This window comes from Lycorma delicatula, chromosome 4, assembly GCF_047948215.1.
Source record: "Lycorma delicatula isolate Av1 chromosome 4, ASM4794821v1, whole genome shotgun sequence".
Lineage (NCBI taxonomy): Eukaryota > Metazoa > Arthropoda > Insecta > Hemiptera > Fulgoridae > Lycorma > Lycorma delicatula.
In genome coordinates this window covers 16,980,192-17,001,045 of record NC_134458.1, presented here as the reverse complement: position 1 = coordinate 17,001,045, position 20,854 = coordinate 16,980,192, and the positions used below count along the sequence as shown (strand labels likewise).

The window sequence follows — 20,854 nt, the reverse complement described above, 5'->3', positions numbered from 1 at the left end:
TATAAGCGACAGTAAGTAAAGAAAAGAAAAAATTGGTTGGAATGAAATAAATGATTAATTATCTCATAAGAATAGTATAATAATATAAATTGTAATCCTCATAAATTGTAGATCTTTTTCATTTTATTTACCTGTAGCAAATAATTATAAAAAATTCACTAAAGCTTGCGGAATTAAAATAGTAATGAAAATAATTTAAACAGGATACCTAGTTAGTTAATCGACTGTTACCGTTAAGCAAGGATTATTTCCCTGTGTTCAACGTCACACGGGTTTATATGATTCGATTCTATTGACTGAATGAATTAATTCGATTAATTCTCTTTAAATTCACAACTGATTTACCAAACACGACTTGTTATTCAATGAAAATAGCTTCTTCGCTTTCACCAAGAGCTTTATCAATTTTTTATTTTTTTTTATTTTTTAGTTCCTGCACTGAAATATTGAAAAGATGTTGAAATTCACAATTATTTTTGTCATATTAGTCGAGTTTGTTTGACGCTTTATCGTTTCTTTGTGTTCTGTTCTCATCATAACTTCGATTGTATTTGCTAAATACTACATCTTCAATTATCTGTTTAATACATTAGGTCTTGGTTTTCCTCAAAATTTTTAACCCTCTCTCTGTTACCCGTTTAACCAAATATCAATGTTTAAATGTTTAAACACGGCTGGCCGACGTTAATTCGTCTCGTTGCAATATTCTCCAAAAACGTTACTTCTGTTCTACTTCTATAAAACAGAATCAGTATAAATAACAAATTCAGTCGGTGAGTAGTGTACATTTTGGTACGGTCTTCGATAGTCAAGTTCCAGTACTATGAATAAAATAATAAGGAAGCTTTAGTTTTCGGATTTTAAACCAGTGGATTCTAATCCGTTCGTTCCAGTTCGATTTTGATTCGAGTGACACTTCTTTACCAATGTGTAAAATCGATTAATAATTTTGACTTTATGGTTTGAAGATAAATACTGTTTCTTGAAAGGAATTAATTTTAATGTTTGAATCGCGACTGGAAATCGATTTACGATTCAGCAAACCTTAAGTTCATTTTACGCTTGCGATTTTGTATCATCTTATAGATCGGAATTTTATCGGACGATGTATAAGAACTTTGTGTTGAACCGTTGCATTTATTTACGATTCAAACGTGTGTTTAGACTCAAATTTTTAACCGAATATCTTTTAACTTACGGTTAAACATAAAAAACAACAATTAAATTCGATGGTCTCTTTATCGTCTTCTATTCGTCTTTATTGCTTCTTTATCGTCTGATAAAATTTTAGTGGAACGACACGAGAAAAAGTCGCATTATTATAAGAGTACATCTATTCTCTAATCCGCGTTAATTTCATCTTTGATAAGGGTTTGTATTTTGCCAATTTGTCAAAGAGCATTTTCGAGTTGAATTAATTTATATTTTTGTTTATCCCCGTCCCTGCAATTTTTCCTTACAACTTTCTCATTGCTATTCTACTTTGACCCTCATTTTACTCCCCACATCAATTTCGTAAGAAATTTTAGGATTTTCTTTCCCTCTCTGTACGTACGATTATAGATGTTTTCTTTTCTGTATTTATATCTAAGTGTTACTCGCTAGAGATTATACGAATACATATAATTTTTGTTTTTGTAATATTAAATGAAATATTTTGTCGTATAATATTTGTAAAATTCTAATTGTGTGTGTGTTTAATTTATTTACAGTTCGTGGTCACAAAAAGAAAGTTAAAAAGGAATTGAAAAAGTTGGCTATAAAAATTTTGATTCTGTTGTACGTTCTCCAGCAAACGAAGAAATTAATTTTGGAAACCCTGCGCACATTTGCTTACGTTAAAATATCGATGATAGCTGCGATGTATGTAGCGATACAAGGCATTAAATTGTGGCACTGGTTGAAACAAAAACATCACAAACCGGAACATTCTGCCGTATTATACGAAGCCGGACATCCTTCACCTCATCATTATTCACCGGAACATCATGAAATCGAATACGAACACGAAGAACACCATCCTATTTGGGGCAGAAGAAGCGTAGATAGCAGTCGAATTATATCTGCGGCGTCACCACCTGAAAGTTTTACGCCGTACTATACCGCTGAACATTCACGCGATGCTCATGCACTCGCCTTCTCCGGGCAAACACCAGATCGTAATTTCGTAAAGACTAGATAGAACTATGTCTTAAAAAAAAACATTAAAAAAGGTCATTATAATATGAATACTAATGAAGTTCAAAAAAAAAAAATGTAAATAAATGAATCAAAAGTATTAATAAGGAAAATTATTAAAATATACATATATTCTGTTTTTATATTTATAAATGTATATGTACAAACATATGTGTAATAATTGGTTTTCAGTTACGGTTATAACCAGAGTAAATATTCCATTAATATTTAGCTTAATCAAGCGTTGCGGTTTGGTGTATCGACATAAAACTTATAAAACAAAAATTGTAAAAAGAAATTATATCGACATAGATTGAAAATAATTCACATAATTAATGTCGGAAGTACAAAATGTAATTCGGCAAATTCATTTTTAAAAAATTCTGTAATTATTGCCACTCCGATGTTTTTATTCTACCTTCGTATATTATAGAAAACAAAAATTGTAATGTTTTATTCACATACGATTGTACGACGTCTGCCACTAACAGACAGTATTCGGTTTAGTTCATTCTTAGTGTTTTTGTATAATACATTCAGTAACGTATTAATTAAAACCGTTTAATTTTTTAATAGTTACGTCTAACATAAATATTTTGTGAAAACAAAATTAAAAATTGAAGTGTGACCCGAGATTTTCAGTTGTGTTGTAACCGTTACATCACGCAGAAAACGTTTTTTTTTTTTTACTTATAAACAAGCAAATGTAATAAGTAACAATAGCAAAAAAAATTTTACTAGAGTAAAAAATATTCTTGAAGAAATAAAAAATTATTTCTATAGAATACAAATTCTTCAAATTGTTTTAATAGAAAAAAATGAATAAAAAGAATATTATATTAATATCGGTACCCTGAAATAATTGTAAATAAATTTTTTGTAAGTAATATAATAATTACATAAAGTACTTACTTAAGTAAGGTTACTTATCAAGTGTACTTTAATTAAGTTTGAAAAATTTATAAATGTCGTAACAATGGGAAGTATTCGTTACAAATGGAAAGCAGCTGTCTTATTTGTAGTAATAAAGTCCTTAATACGCAACCGCCTATGATAAAATAAGCATTAAAAGGACATAAAGATTACTAAATATGTATTACAGAGTTAATATGGGAAATATTTAGTGAAGATGAAAATTATTTTTTTCTGAAAACGATGTATGTCAAATACCGGATATAATTAATTATCTTTCGGTAGAAAAATATTAAACATTTATAAATTTTCTATTTAAAATACAGACATTTAATTTCTTTAGGTTTTAGGTCTCCATTACGTGTTACTCATAGTTTAAAATTATTTATTTATTTTTTAAGAAATAAATCGCTACAATCTCTTTTCAGCCGTCTCTACTGAAGACAGTAGTCGAGTTAACGTTAAACTTTTTTTTAACGATTCAGATTGTGTTTATCGTTTTCAGTGGTATATATTCGTAATTTAACTTTTCCATATATTTACGGACTTAAATGATTTTTCCGTGTAACATTTCTTTTTAACGAAGGACCTTGTAATAGTTCAAATTCGACTAAGAGAAACAGCTAAATATACCCGTTACGCCTCTCGGTCATATATATGGATAAGACTAAGGTCTATATCGAGTAAAGTAAGAGAATAAGAGTAGTCCCACTCGTGATTGATCTGTGTATCCAAAGGGATGTGTTGCGTAATTGTTTCTGCGTATTACGTTTTGTCCTGGGATATATTCACTATAAAATTAATGAAAGAAAACATTAAAACGGAATACATATGAGTGATTATAATATTACGTTAAAATAGTATTTATTATTAATTATTTTTTTGCTAACGTCTTGTTTGGGGATATATACGTAGAGTTCTTGCATTTGCTGACGACCTGAAAAATTACTCGAAGATTGACAACTTTGAAAGTAAGATTGTATTAAAATGGTCCACGAATGGTCGGTAAGGAACAAGTTGCCATGAACCTCGAGAAGAACTTCGCGACGACTATAAAAAGGAAAACACTTGATATGAAGTACGTGTATAAAGTCGGGAATTCTACTACCAGGAGAGAAAAGACGACTATTGATTTAGGCGTCGCGTTTGAAGAGCAATTATTCTTCACATGGCATGTAAATGCTGCGGTATCAAAAGCGAGAGAAATTTAGGATCAATACTGTGGGTGAGCCGTCATTATATTAATATCGAGTTTATCTTAAGATTATAACGAAACAACGTTAGATCGGATATCGCACGGAATATATCACGGCAGTTTAGAACTATAAGAGAATGTGTACCGATACGAAGATCCAGACGGTTCAGAAGAAGTTTTTTTACTGTCTCCGAGAAAGAGGCTTCGGCGGACATAATATTAGTCGCCAGGAGCGGTGTATATATCAGAGCTTACCCTCGCTAAAAAGGAGAAGGATACTGCAGTATGCCGTATTTGTTTATAAGGCCCTTAACGCTAAGATAGACGGTGGTATCTTGAACGTCGGACTTAAGAGTGCCGAGATTAAGTGCGACAAATCATCATTTCCTACGCCTGAATCAGAGAAGGCGACTTTCGCCGTCGGCTAGAGGTATCGATGTTATTAACGGATTAAATAGGGATGCTGATATTTTTTTCCGTGAGCTTTGTTAAGACCGTTAATGATCAGCTGTGCCTAAAGCTCATATCTCTCGACTGCCCTGCTCTTCGGGGGACCAGATACCGAGCCACCCTGGAACTTAGAGGTCAAGGGGAAAGTTGGCCACTCACAAGCGGCGAATCAATGTGGCGAGAGCTGCATTTTCGGACTATGTGGAAGTTCCTTGATGCGGTTGCTTTGTTCAACTGGCATCAGTATTTTACTTATGGGAAAGTCTATTACCCCATTGCCGTGGGAAGCTAACCCTGAGTATGGCTGACCACCAGCCAATTATTATGACTCCAAGCACTATAAAACGGTGGAGAGGTACTTGATGACAATCAGCGACATAAGCGTGGCAGCGAATTGCTGCCTAGATGAAATAACTTTTACTTATTGGATATCATATATATTTTTAGTAGTTGACGGGGTGCGCCTACCCATTTTAGTAAATTATATGACAAGTGAACGGTTGGGACACGTTAGCCGGTGGCATATGGAACCGCGCTTAGTCCGCTCACGCTGTTATGTAAGCTCTAGGAGCTATTTAGGATAATGGTCGCTAAACTGTTTGGAGGCTCGGTAGCCGTTTGTGGCACAGACATTTGGTCTTATGCTTTAGGGCGACCGAATGGGGTTGGAAATGCCAAGCAAACCAAAATGCCTAAAAAGCTCAACGACAGTCTAGTAATGTACTTCGTAAATAGCAGCGAAATAGCGATTTATCACTACCAAAATAAGGAGATATATTTCACAATTCGGTGTTTAATTAACATCGTGGAATCAGATGATTTATAAAACCTCGAGTGAATTTTGAACCTTGAGTTGTAAATAGAGATAAAATTCTGCTCGGAAATAGCGGTAAGGCGCTGTTTCAATGTACTAGAAATTTGAGCCGACATAAGACAAAAACACCTTACCGAGCGGAATTTATGAGTTTAAGATTTGTTTTTCTAAAGTTTAATATTCTTTTTTTAGTTTAAGTGTTCTCAGTTAAATATTTGCCACGTCCCTATAGAACGATTGCGGTGCATTACGGTTTTTGTACTCTCCTACTACGCTCGTATTTTATTACAGTTTCGGCCGGTCTTGTTTCCTGTTAGTGTCAGGCCTTTATCGCTGAGGTCGAGTACTGGAGCCGGTGGCTCGCTTACTCGGCTTTGTGATGCTGAGCCGGTCTAAAAAAATTGTTATTGGTATGTCTAAAGAAGATCAGATCGACAGAGCAACCCCAAAAAGAGCTTTAACTTTGTAATTAATAACGTTCTGCTACAACTTAACGTGTAATTGTTATAAAGCTCTAGAAAAAATAGACTATTTTAACGTAGTTGTGAAAAATAGAATAAGAATCAAATCGAGTTTGTTTATACTCATAAAAAGTAAACATTTTATCGAAGTTGTGATTTACATATTCATCAATATTTTACATCGAGCTACTTAAATTGTTGGTACAACCATTATTAGTCGTATCATCATATTGTGCGACCGCAGTAGAAATAACAATACAAGCTGTTAGCAGGAATATATTTTTCCGATAGCTTTACGTGTTTAATATTAAACGTTTAAAATTATTTTTGCAATCTTTATTATCAACAGTTTAATCGTGAAATATCACGAATAAAATAAGTATATATTAAAATTATACAGTAAACACCGCGATCCATGATTTTTAAAGCTGGGTTCTTATTAAATTATTTGGAAATAGAAAATGACAGATACACTTCACGAACAGTTTCTCGGTCTACGGATGTACCGTGTAATTCTCATTTCATACACCAGGAAGTACACAAGGAAGTACCATTTCATACACAAGGAAAATTTTAGACTATAAAATTCATTATATAAAAATTATACGAGTTTCTGTTTAGACGTTTCATAATGGGATATTAAAATTTTTCTACCGACAAATTCATTTTATACAGCATCGCGCATCGCCGTAATTACGAGTATAAAATTTTCTACAAAGCTGATAGATCTTAGTTTATTAATTATAAAAAAAAATTGTCCCGCTTTATAAGACGTACGAACATGTATTTATAATAGCGGACGCTTACAAAGAAATATATATTTATTAATTATCTACATATACATAACACTACAAATAGGTACGTAATTAGAAAAATAGTATAGATATAACTTTATATATATATATATATATATATATATTACTGTAAATATTAGATTCCAATCGACAAAAAGTTACTTAATATGTAATCCGTATTACTGTAAAAAATTAACGTTTCAAATATACGAAAACCTTTTAGATGTAAGTATTTATATTTTTGTAAACTTTATAAAATTAAGTGCTTTTTTGATAAAATTAAAGTTAATCTTTTCTGAATGTAGCCGTTATTTAAATTCAAATGTGGTCTTCGATTTAGTCAATATAATAATATAAGAATATATAAGAATAATGTAATTATTATTATTATTGTTATTATTATGATTATTATTAATATATATATTTATAAATATAAGTTATGATTTATTTAACACTTATTTATTTTAAGTTAGGCAAAGATTAAACTTAGAGAAAGATATTTATTACTTTTTATTTGTTTGTAACATTATCATTGTAACTTATCAGAATAAGATTGTTGACATCTTTTTGTTTTCAGACTGTTATCTTAATTAAAATCTATAAATTGTACAGAAATAAAAATAAATAACTTTATTTAAAAGAAGTATATATGTGTATTTTATATTCTGTATTAGACGTGTATTACTTCCATAAAAATTTTGTACCGGTTAAACGTGTCGGTTCGTCGCGAATCTAAGCATGTTATATCATTATGAAGGAAATCGAATTGGTTCTCTGCTCGAACAAATTCCCATCTAGTCTATCATATTGATTGTAAGCACGATAGCTTCGACAAAGACATTATAATTAACGACTATGTGTTATAATAAATCGACAAAATAAATCCACAAAATAGTTAAATCGTCGATCGACTCTTGAAGGCGAACTGAAGAATGTTAGCGGTGTGCACAGTCCCCTTGTATACCCTAAAACGTTATTTGTAGCAGCTTATGTTCACCTCTATTAGCGATCGCAGGTCAGACACAAAGTAATCGGTTATGAAAACGATCTACCTTTCTTTACTACCTTTTAAAGTAGTATTATCAATTGAAATTTTACCGATAAAATAAATAATCACGAGGTTCGTTAAAGCTTCGACGGTAAGAGTCCGCAGAACTGGACGGACAGCGAAGTCAACAAACTACGCTTACAGTTCTAAACGTGACCTAACCAAAAAGTGAAATGAAAATGAGAAAAAAATAAAAAAATAAGTATGAAAACATTACATTTCAGTTCAGTTAGATTTGTAATAAAGAATACTTAAAAAAATACCTCGAATTTTGTTAGACAACGTTTTTCTCCATTTGATGAACCCCGGGCCCAAATATGTCATATTTATAATTGTTTTAAGGTGATTTTATGAATCGCGTCGCTAAATAGCATTGCTTGATAGTACTAAGTAGCGTAACAAATTTGATAATGTACATGAAATAATAAAACTTAAAAGAAAATACACTACAGCTTGTTTTAATAGTAAATGTTCTTATGTGAATGAAAGTACTGAAGATGAAACAATTTTTTTAATTCCCATCACTTCGTCAAAAAAAAGAGTATTTGTTTAGAATAGGTTATACTAGTTTTATTAAAAGAGGAAAAATAAAAATAGAAATAAATTCGATTGGTAAAGTATTTATTTTACAATTAGAACTATTTGAAGTAATTGATGGAGAAATAAAAAAAGTTCATTTAATCTTATATATATATATACATAAATTAATAATTTTTTATTTGCCCCGTATGCGTTCCTACACCATTCATCCGATTGCGAAGAAACTTTCATGAATTCTGCTCAGGCCCGCGAATTAGTTTATACCGGCTAGGTGGCGCAGGGGTCGAAATATTTCGAAAAATTTAATTTCTGGTCTGAATTTTTCATATCAGAACATATAACAACTACATGAAATTATGTATATATATTTTTTTTTGTGCAAAAAATGGACCCAGTAGGAGACGCAGGGATCGAGATATTTTGAAATTTTATATTTATGGTCCGATTTGGTGTATAATGAAAATTATACAAAATTAGTTACGTGAAAAGATATATTTATGCCAAAAATTGGAAAAACTTGGTGGCGCAGGGGTTGAGATATTTCGAAAAATTGTATTTATGATCCGATTTGGCTAATGTTTAGTATATATATTAGTTACATGAAAAGAAATATTTTCGAAAAAATAGGACCCGCTTGGTAGCCCTGGGTCGAGATATTTAGAAAAAATGTATTTATGGTCCGATTTAGCTCATATTCAGAACATATATTAATTACATGAAAATAAATAATTTTTGCAAAATATGGACTTTCTATGTTGCGCTGGGGTTGAGATAATTTGAAATTTTGTACTTATTGTCCGATTTAGCTAATAATCAAAATATATATATTAGTTACGTGAAAAGAAATATTTTTGCCAAAAATTGTCCAGTATTTTTGTAGCAAAAATTGACCTGGGCTCTAGATATTCCGAAAACTTGTATTTACGGTCCGATTTGGCTAATATTCAGAAAATAAACTAATTATGAGAAAAAAAAACTTTTTTTTTGCAAAAAATGGACCGACTAGGTGGCGCTGTGGACGAGATGTTTCGAAAAATACTATTTATGGTCCGATTTGGATCATTTACAGAATATATATAATTATGTGAAAATAAATAGTTCTTGCAAAAGTCTACCCTCTGGTTGGCGCTGAGGTCAAGATATTTTGTAATATTTTATTTATTGGCCTATATGGCTCATATTTAGAACATATACTAATTAAATTAAAATAACTTTTTACCGCAAAGTATGGACCCGCTAGGTGGAGCTGGGGTCCAAATATTTCGAAAAATTATATTTATAGTCCGATTTCGCTCATATTCACAACATAAATTAGTTACGAGAAAATAAATATTTTGCAAAAAATAGTGCTGATACGTGGCGGTTGCGTCGAGATTTTGTGAAAAATTGTATTTTTGGTCCGATTTTTCTCATATTAATATATAAGTTACGTGCAAGAAAATGTTTGCAAAAAATGAACCTAGCTAGGTGGCGCTGGGTTTGAGATATTACGAAAAATTGTATTTAATGTTCGATTTGCCTTATATCCAGAATATATATTTGTTACGCGAGGAGAAATATTTTTTTTTAAAAACCGACCCGCTAAGTTGACCTGGGTTCGAGATATTTCCAAATATTTTACAAGGTCCGATTTGTCTCATATTCATAACGTATATTAGTTATGAGAAAAGAATATTTTTTGCAAAAGCTAATTACGTGAAAATAAATATGTTTTGCAAAATATGGAATCGAAAGGTTGCGCTGGGATTGAAGTATTTCGAAAAATTTTATTTATGGTTGATTTTGCTCATATTCAGAACATATATTAGTTATGAGAAAAGAATATTTTTTTGCAAAAGCTGGACTCGCTAGGTGATGCTGGGGGGTCAAGTTATTTCCAAAATTTGTACTTTTAGTCAAATTTGGCTCAAATTTAGAATATTTATTAGTTACGTGTAAATACTAATTTTAAAAACCTGGGCCACTAGGTAGCCGCGGGGTGAAGATGTTTTTAAAAATTTTATTTATGGTCAGATTTTTTTTCATATTCAGAACATACAGTAATTACGTGAAAGTAAATATTTTTGCAAAAAATCGACCCGCTAGGTGGCGCTGGTTTCGAGATATTTCGAAAAAGTTTTTTTATGCTCCGATTTGGATGACATTTAGAACATAGGTTAAATAGATATTCAAGTTGATTCTTTCATTGTTGTTCGCACGTGGATTGACCGCTTTGCGTTTTTGTAGTTATTTGTTGGTTTTTGTTGATGTTTTTTTTTTGTTATTTCTCGATTTCGGTGTTGTGGAATTGTCGGTTGGTGTTTTGTTATCACGTTTATAGTATATTTTGAGTTTCGGATACGGATTATTACCATACCTTTTATTTTTTTGGTGGGAGCTGTGTCGCTTACCAAGTAACTCGTTAACAACTTTTGTTACGTTAATAGTGTTAATTTATTGACTATGTTCAGTGTGTGTAATAGTGTTGCCTATTTAGGTTGTTTTTGACTTGTGAGTGTGAATATTAAGGTACGTGAGGTTATTTTTAGGTTTTTTTATTTTATAGGTTATACGTATGTAATAACTTAGAATTTTATACGTTAGGTAAGCAAGTCTAGTCAGGCTTGTGTCCTTGGCACGTGTCATATAATACTTCGTTTATTTTACTATTTAGCTAGACGATATTTCGTCTAAGTCCCAGCTGGTTTTTATAGGGTTATATTTATTCCTTAATAATTCCTTCCTCATCCATTTCCTCCCAGATCTACACCGATCCAAACTTTCTCTTTCATTTGACCCCTCCTTCCAAAAACCCCCTCCCCCTAATTTTTTTTGCAGATTCGTAATTATACAAATTATTATCCTCGGATTTCCCCTGAAAAACTTACCTGGTCAACCCTCTCTTAAAATAGGCGTGTGGGGTGTCCAGGAACTTGGGCTGACCTCTAAAAACCAGATTTGACAATTTTGGATTTTTTAAATTTTTGGTGGCGAGATATTACAGTTTGAAGCGGTTTAATTTTAGTTACTGCCATGTCGAGGAAAATGCAGCGTTGTCATGGGAGTACGGACTCCGAGGATAGATCGCCTTCTCACCAGGACCTTATTGATCTGGTTGAGTACACGACTAAGATGCGGCGGTTGATTAAGGATAACCCTACGAAAACAGAAATAAAAAAGACCTTTTAAGAGTTGAAGTCTAAGATGAACTCAGTCATCGATTGGGGTGAAGAGTTGGCTTGCTTTGATTCGGAAGGTGTTGGGACTTAAACTGAGAGGATCAGAGGTTCTGCTCCAATGGAAGATGTAAGGAAGAAGCTTTAGTCGGGTGTCCCTGATGGGAAGCTAGCTGATCTAGTGTCCTTGAAATGGTCAGAGGATCTTTTTTATAATGTTGACGTGGTAAACGGGTTACCAGAAACAATTCCTGGTCTGGCTGTTGCAATGATTTTGGATTTGAAGAGCGATAGGAAGAGCCCGTTTTCTAGACGATGTGCGACGAGGCTCCACGCATAACTAAATTATTAAATGAAGAGAAAATACTCCCGAGTATGATAATTAGGGATGTTTCTAAGACGGAGTTCTTGCTTGGTGGGAGCAAAATTGTGCGGATACGGGTGGCACATTAGTGCTTGCTATTAACGCCGATTTGGAAGATATAGTGGTCACTAATCAGCTGGTAGAGGGCATACGTAAGGTTGAGCGGGTGGTTGGTACTCCTGTTCCTATTGGAATGGTGTTGCGCAGGGCGGTTCACAAAACCAAGAGGCTACTTGAGTATCTCACTAGACAGGATGGAATTCGTAGGAAGCTTTATATTTTCAAAGATCGAAATACTGTACTACCACCTAAGTTAGAGGTAGCTACGAAAAGGGTGATTATTAACGAGGAAGGACTAACTTACCCCCAATTATTAAGGGAGGTAAAGGCCAAGGTCAGTGAGTGTATGGCTGGTGCTGTAATCCCTGCGATGCGGAGTAAAGGCGAGGGTCTTGAGCTTCGAATCAAGGATGGTGCTGGAGAGGCTACGACCTTTGCAGCAAACATTCAGGAGGCTATTCATGATCCTGAAGTGAAGGCTGCTGGCAGACTCGATAGATCGACGCTGGTTCATGTTAAAAATGTAGATAGTGAGCTGGATAAAGAATAACTACTTGTTGCTGTAAGGGATGCTCTCCCTGTTGAAGAACACCGAGAAATAAAGGTTACTTCATTACGACCTCTTTTGGGCAATCCCAAAATGCGACTATTGTATTGTCCAGACGTGCGGCGAACCTTCTGGTAGAGGATCACAGAATTAGAGTGGGTTGGCTGAGTCTATTCTTACCGAGTTTGTTTGCGGGAGGAGATTCCGCGTTGTTTCAAATGTTGGGAACAGGGTCATGTTTCCAATGTATGTAAAGAACCCGACAGCACTAAGTCTTGTTTTAATTGTGGTGAAAATTGTTTATAATAACGTGAATAGGAGCGGATTCGCTCATGATATGTCAGCGGTATCTGGGGATGCTTTTTTTTTTTTTTTCTTTTCTCTCAGCTCCCCTGGGCCTTGTTGGTATTACGCCGCCCAGGGGAGTGTCTTTAAACTCAAATAGGCCTCCCCACCTACCGGCTATATACCGGCAAGGCAGGTCGGCCTACCGGTTAGCTCTTTTTGAGAGTTCTTTATTAATATTGCCCTTTTGGACACCACGCCAGACCCAGTTCGCTGCGACGCGGCGCCGGGTCCCTTCAGTGTTCAGTGTGCTGTTAACTGACTGTTACCCGTGGAGTCCTTGGTGGCTCATCAGAGCCAACACACCGCAGCATGCTGGACCTCACCAGCAAGGCTGTCCACCCAGTCCTATTCTAGCCAACACCTTGTCTTCTCTCATCGGAGTATTTCTGTAGAACAACTTGTCAAACAAAACTAGCAAAATTATTCCAGTTTGACTCGCTTCTTAGCATGTAGTCTATTGTTGTCTCTGGAGTTATACCTGTGAGTGCCTTACTATGTCTAAGTGTGTCCCACCTATTGCACTCAAAAAAGGTGTGCTCAGCATCATCTATCTCGTTGCAGTAGTTGAAAATTGGCTCTTCTCTCTTGCCTATTTTGTGCAGGTAGTTATTGAAGGAACCATGTCCTGTAAAAAAAAGCGATAGGTGATGATCAACCTCACCAAATCTTCTCGACAACCATGGCTTGATGTTGGAGATGAGGGTTCTCATCCATCGACCCACAGCTTCCTGCGACCATCTTTCCTGCCAGATATTATAAATAGCATCCCTGACCTCTTGTTCTGGCTTGCCTTGTGCCCTCTCTACCCTCTTTTTTGCGATTAGGTCAATAGGAGATGTACCCGATAACACGCACAGGGCGGCATAGGACACTGTCCTGTATGCGGACACAACACCTAGGAGCACACACCTGTGCGTCCTCGCCAGTCTCTCTTTGTTGCGCCTGATGGCGATAGAGCGCCACCAGGCCGGAACGGCATACATAAGCGAAGACACGACGGTGGTCGCCAGTAAACGGCGCTTTCAGGCCCGAGGGGCATTCTGCGATGACATAATGATGTTTAGACTTTTTATCATCCTTTCTGCCTTGTTGCATACATTGACTATGTGCTCGGTGTATCTACCGTTTTTCTGGAGGATAACTCCTAAGTACTTGATGTTATTCGCTTCTTCTATAGCATGACCGTTGATGGAAATATTGAACGGTTCTAGCACTCTTCTACCTGCAAAGGCAATACACCGGCATTTTTCCGTAGACAGTTGCAGACCCTGGACCTCAACCACTCCTGTATAGTGTCGATGGCCGCATACACCCTCTCCCGCACCTCCAAGACCGTCCTTCCCTCTACGAGGACTGCAAGGTCATCTGCATAAGCCAGGACCTGGACGCCGACAGGAAACTCCTTCTGAAGGAGTTCATCTATAATCACCAGCCACAACAACGGCCCCAGAACAGAGCCCTGCGGAATTCCACCGTGCATTTCAAAATGTACTGTTTCTTCCTGTGCTTCTACCAGACATCCTCTGTTGGACAAGTAACATTCAATTTGCCTACGCAGGTACGGGCTGAGGCCTCTAGCCGCAATTGCGTCATTAATGTGACCCCAACCAATAGCCCCGAACGCGGTTTTTATGTCTAGTGACAGCATCAGTGGAATTCTCCTGGTTCGCCAAGTGCCTCTCTTCACCTCGTCGGCCCATCCCGAAATTCGGCAGATAGCCTGCACGGTGGATCGCCCCCGCATAAACCCGTACTGGTTAGGACTGATTCCGGCTCCCTCTTCTAGTTCTTTGATGATGCGGCCAGCCAGCATCTTTTCTACTGGCTTCCCCATCATGCTAAGGAGGCTCAGGGGTCTATAGGTTATATCTTCCTCCGAAGAGGTGCCTTTAGGTAGGAATACCACTCTGGCCTCTTTCCAGCAGTCGGGGAAGTCTCCGTTCTCCATGCCATGGCTGGCAATCTCGAGCATCTCCCAGGGAGCCTTCTGGAGAAGCTGATCTGCTATTAGCCTCACGAACTAATGAAATGAAGATCAGAGACAATGGGTGATTTCTCGACACTCGAGAAGACGCGGCCATACGAGATTGGACGAATAGGTTTGCTTTTACAGACGCTAAAGAGTGGGATGGATCTTCTAGGGCAAAGGTGGAGGGGTTGTTTGTATATTGCTGCTACATCTCCCCCAATTCAACCTGGGTGGGTTTTATGGATTTGCTGTCTGACCTGAAGAAGACGTCAGGGTGGTCGGTGGACCGGTCCCCATTTTAGGAGATTTTAACGCGAAGATTGTTGAGATCGGAGGTGGTGTGATGGATGTAAGAGGGGAGGCGGTAGCTGAATTGGCAACTTCTCTTAATCTGATCAGCCTTAACGATGGTGCTCCCACCTTTGTAATGGGTAGAAGTAGTTCAGTCCTGGATCATGAGTATGCGTACGAGGCTATAGCCCCCTTTATCGGTAAATGTGAGGTGTCAAATGAGGAGATGTATAGTGACCATAAAGGGATTTGGGTTGAGTTGTGCTTAACACCCGTTTTTTGTTTTGGTGGACTGCGGCGATTGGTGAGCTACGAGCAGCTGCCATGAGAGTTTGAAGGCGTATGCAGCGCAGTATAGTGAGCGGTAGAAGTGATGTTGAAGAACGTAGACGTCAGTTTAAGTTAGCGAAGAGCGAACTTAAAAAAAGAAATACGTAAAGAGAATAATGGATCTTGAGACCAACTCCTTGACGAACTGCAGGAGGAACTGTAAGACCAGGCTTACTAGATTGTTACAAAGCGGGTGGGTAGAAGATTACCTGTAATTTCGGCAGACCGGATTGGTCAAATCGTAGGCGCCCTTTTTCCCGCCTTGCAGGACCCTGAGTGGAATATGGAGCCCCTGGGAATAATAAGTAAGATATGACTCCCGAAAACGGAAGGAGCCGCTGAGGAGTTAAACATTAAGAAAAGCCCGGGCACAGATGGGGTCCTGGATGACATTGCTAGACTGCTGGTAAGGAAGTTTCCTTAGACTCTGTTTTGGACTCCAGTTTTGGACTCTGAAATACGCTTTTACGAGAGGTGCTTTTCCTCTCTGCTGGCGGAGGGCTAGGATGATTCTCATCTAAAACCGGGGACAGTTCCTAATGATCTAGGAACCTTTAGACCCGTATGTCTTCTAACATACGGGTATGTCTTATAAACTCTCGGAAAAATTTACGAGAGAGTCATTGAGAGACGTCTGAGGTAGCACGAAGTGACCCACAGAAGTCTATCTCCGTGGCAATTCGTGTTCCGCAAGGGTAGATTTGTAGATATGCGATCCATACGATTAAGACGGTAATGAAATTCGCAGATGAGTCGTCTTCAGGGACATGGGGGACTCGAGCGATTCCGGTGGTGGTTAGTTTAGATGACCGGAATGCCTTTAACTCCCTCCCTTGGTATGTTATTGTCGAGGCGTTGGAGTTGAGGGGCGTGGTTGGAAAAATAGTCAACATCATTAAGGAGTATGTGAGTGTGAGAACGGTCACCATATCAACGGATAGAGGGGGCTACGTGTTCGCGATGAAAGCAGGAGTACCACAGGGATCTGTTTTGGAGCCCTTGCTTTGGAACATTGCTTACGACATTGTATTTCAGTTGCGGTTCCCAGAAGGCGTTCAAGTAGTGGATTTTGCCGATGATTTGGCTGTTTTGATTAAGGGTGCTGACGTAGACCACGTCGTGAAGAGGGGGAACGAAGCTTTGAGGATAGTCAAAAGATCGATGGAGGCACACGGCCTTTAGCTGGTTCCCGATAAGTCGGAGTCGATTGTCTTTTGTGGGACAAGACGGCTCCGGAAGCTACGCCTTGTTGTTAATGGGCAGCCCGTTAAATAGGTCCGTGCTTCCGATTATTTGGGGGTGTAGATAGATCATAATCGGTCGTTTGGGCCCCATGTGATAGAGGCTAAAATTAAGGCTAAACGGATCTTGTCGGGCGTTTCACGACTCATGTTGAATACGGCCGGGCCGCATGAGAGGAAAAGAAGAGCTATTTGAGCGACGAAAACGTCGGTATTTTTTTTACGGGGCTTCAGGTTGGTACAGAGTCACAGCGGTGCAGAAATACCGCAATATGTTGGAATCAATTCATAGAAGGCTGCTCCTTCGCATTACTTGTGCGTATAGGACGGTCTCTAATGAGGCGATTTGTGTGGTCGCCGATATCTTGCGGATACACCTCCTTGTTGAGGAAAGATGTCTTCGGTTTAGTGGGACTCCGAAGAGTGTGGCCAGGAAACAAGTGATGGCAGAATGGCACTCTCGATGCGAGGCGGGTGTCAAAAACGGTGGACTCAGTTGTCTATTCCTGTGGTGGCTGATTGGGTAGGGCGGTGTCATGGTGAGGTTGATTGCCGTCTCACCCAATTTTTGACGGGGCACGGCGATTTTGGCAAGTACCTTGCACGTTTTAAACGAAGGTGGACTGCTAAGTGTAGGTACTGTGGCCATGAAGACTCCGTCGAACACACGTGGTTTGAATGCGATAAATGGGTGGCCGATAGGGCAAAAATCGCAGATACAATTATGCCTGGACAATGTTATTACACACATGCTTCGGAGTTAGCATGGTTGGGATGAGGTGACAACTTTAGTTAATCGTATATTGATTGTAAAGAATAATGAGGCGTCGATGTAAAAAAAATTAATAAAAGAAATTAAAAAATCATCGAATCGTGGCTGCCGTGTAAGGCCAGGAGACAGCCCTCATGCCTAGGGCTTTCTGACACTCCCACTAGCAATTTTAGGAGAGTCGGGGAGTGGCGTGTGATGATGTGGGGGACCCTCACTGGTACGAAGTTTCGCGTGATGACGGGTGCGCGTAAGGCGTACCTGGACTGTTAGGGCTAGGGCCGGGATAGGCAGCCTCTCCGTCGTGGGGCTTTCAAGCTGGCCTCAACAGGAAGTTGGATTGCTATGTTGACGCGGAGGAGACCCTGACGGCTAAGGTCCAGTTGGACTGAGGTAGGGTGGGCAGACAACTGCCACGGCACCCTGGGGCGACCGACGTTGTGCTTAATAGCGGGTCTGGTTGCTCTAGAGGTGCTTAACACGCTAGGGAAGGGAAAGGTTAAATACATGAAAATAATTATTTTTTGCAAAAAGTGGACAAGCTAGGTGGCGCTGGGATCGAGATATTTGGAAAAAATGTATTTATGGACAGATTTTTGTCATATTCAGCACATATAATAATTACGTGAAAATCAATATTTGTTGAAAAAATGGACACACTAGGTGACGCTGGGTTCGAAATTTTTCGAAAAATTATATTTGTTACCGATTTAGCTAATATTCATATCATTACTAATTACATTAAAATAAATGTTTCGTGCAAAATATGGACCCGCTAATTGGCCCTGGCGTCGAGATATTTCGAAAAATTGGATTAACGGTCCAATTTGGCTCATAATATTAATATATATTAGTTATGTGCAAAGAAATATTTTTGCAAAAATGGACTTGCTAGGTGGTGCTGGGGTCGGGATATTCCAAAAAATTAATTTTATGGTCCGATTTGGCTCATATTCAGAGCATATACTAATTAAGTGATAATTTCTTCTTTTTTTTTCAAAATGGATCTGCAAGGTGTCGCTGGGGTTGATATTTCGAAAAATATTATTAATAGTCCAATTTTTCTCATATTCAGTACATATAATTACGTGAAAATAAATATTTTTTTTGGCAAAAAATGGACCGGATAGGCGGCGCTGGGTTTTAGATATTGCGAAATTCCTATTTATGATCTGATATGTCTCATTTTCAAAACATATATTAGATAGGCGAAAAGAAATATTTTTTTTGGAAAAAATGGACCCGGTTAGTGGAGCTGGTGTCGAGATGTTTTCAAAAATTTTATTTATGTTCCAATTTGCTTCATATTCAGAACATATAATAATGACGGGATAATAAATACGTTTTTCAAAAAAAGGACCTGCTAAGTTTCGCTGTGATGGAGATATTCCGAAAAATTGTATTTATGGTCCAATATGGCTCATATTCAGAACATATACTAATTACCTGAAAATAACTATTTATCACAAAGAATGGACCCGGATGTTAGCGCTCTGGGGGAGATATTTCGAAAAATTTTATTTATGTTCCGACTTGATTCATTCATAACATATACTAATTACGTGAAATTACATTTTTTTATGCAAAATTGGATCCGGTAGTTGGCGCTGGGTTCGAGATATTTCGAAAAATTGTAATTATGATCCGATTTTTTTGCAAAAAATAACCCGCTATTTGGCGCTGGTATGAAGATATTTTGAAAAATTGTATTTAAGTTCCGATTTTACTCATGTTTGGAACATATATTAGTTACGTAAAAATAAACTTTTTTCGAAAAATGGCCCCTTTAGTTGTCGCTGGGGTCGAGATATTGTGAAAAATGTTATTTATGGTCCGATTTTTCTCATATTCAGAACATATACTAATAACATAAAATAAATATTTTTTTTTTTTTTGTAAAAGTGGACCTGCTAGGGACCGCTGGGGTGGAGATATTTCGAAATTTTTTTTTATGTTCAGATATATCTCATAAGCCAATATATACTAATTACGTGAAAATAAATACTTCAAAAAATTTTATTTATTGTCTGATCTCGCTCATATTCAGAACATATATTAGTTACGTAAAAAGACAAGTTTTTGCAAAAAAGGACCCGTTAGGTTGGGCTGTGTCAAGATATTTCGAAAGGGCGGGCAGGAAAACTATTGTACATATCCGCGATGTAGAAATGGATACATCTGAATCCGAGATTATGGCCGCTATTAGAGGAAGAGTGGGAGATGCAGAGGATATCGTCAATGAGACAAGGTTATGGTGAGACACAAAATATAACTGTCATCACATCATATAGAACTGGTTGTAAGCTGATTGAACAAAGGATACGTGTTGGTTGGGTCAATTGTAGAGCCTATATTACGAGGAGGAGGAGGATCGATGTTACCGTTGCTGAGGCACCGGACATCGCAGACAAGGCTGCATAGGTCTAGACCGTCTAGATCTATGTTTTAATTATGGAGACAGGGGCCATAAAATCGCAACCTGCCAAGAACCTAATAAGTGTTTAAATTGTTGAAGGAATGATCACCGCACCGGAGGCTGGACGTGCGGGCTGCCCGGAAATGTTTAAGCTCATCTTGGCGAATTTAAATAGAAGCTCGCTCTCTCACGATTTGGTGCGGAAGCTAGCTAGAGAGAAAGGAGCAGACATATTGCTGGTAATTGAGCCTAATAAATATGTTGCGGCAGGATCAGGTTGGTGCGCCGACACTGAAGGGGATATGGGGATCCTCGATATAAGCGGCAGGATAATGTGGCTACTTAGGAGAAGAGGAAAAGGCTACGTGACTATCGAAACCGACAGCGCTGTAGTCATTGGAGCATACGTGTCCCCCAACTGTGACATTAGGTAATTCGAGAGGTACATAAACTCTCTTCAACAACTTATCACAAGCACTGATAAAAAGATAATAATGCTCGTGGGTTTCAACAGCAAGGCAATCGTCACGGGTAGCGGCTGCACGAATAAACGAGAGGAAATATTAGTTGATTTAATGGAGATGGTTGGGTGTCATTGCGTTAATGACGCCACGCTCACATATGAACCCAGAGGACAGTCTTCAGTGTTGGACCTAGCTATATTAGATAACAGATGGGGCCAAGAGTAATGGTAGTGAAGGGTTCTCTCAGAAGACATAGCCAGCGACCACATGGCTGCTCTTTTAGAGATACGAGACCAGTCCTTTAGGACGTACCAAAGAGAAATACCTATAAGGCCTACGCCCAAACAGGTTAAAGAAATAGTCAGACGGGTAGCGGATAGACTAGCCGAAGTGGTAAATCTTACTCCTGAAACAGTACGAAATATAATTCAGCAAGAAATGGGTAGGATTTTAACCCGACAGGTAAGAAAACATAAAATGTATTGGTTGTCTCAGAAAAAAAACAATT

General features: G+C 37.5%; 1 protein-coding gene across 2 annotated transcripts in view; it reads left to right on the top strand.

The window, feature by feature from the left end:
* Nucleotides 1–20,854, top strand: part of LOC142322817 (uncharacterized) — a 122,815-nt gene that overhangs the window by 52,061 nt on the left and 49,900 nt on the right. Inside the window, exon 2 of one of the 2 annotated variants that reach the window (XM_075361890.1) lies at nucleotides 1,713–2,301. The exons of the other annotated variant lie outside the window; for it this stretch is intronic. Within the exon in view, the coding sequence (XP_075218005.1) occupies nucleotides 1,713–2,182 (470 nt within the window). The 3' untranslated portion in view covers nucleotides 2,183–2,301. Of the gene's footprint in view, nucleotides 1–1,712; nucleotides 2,302–20,854 lie in introns of those variants that run through there. 2 annotated transcript variants of the gene reach the window in all.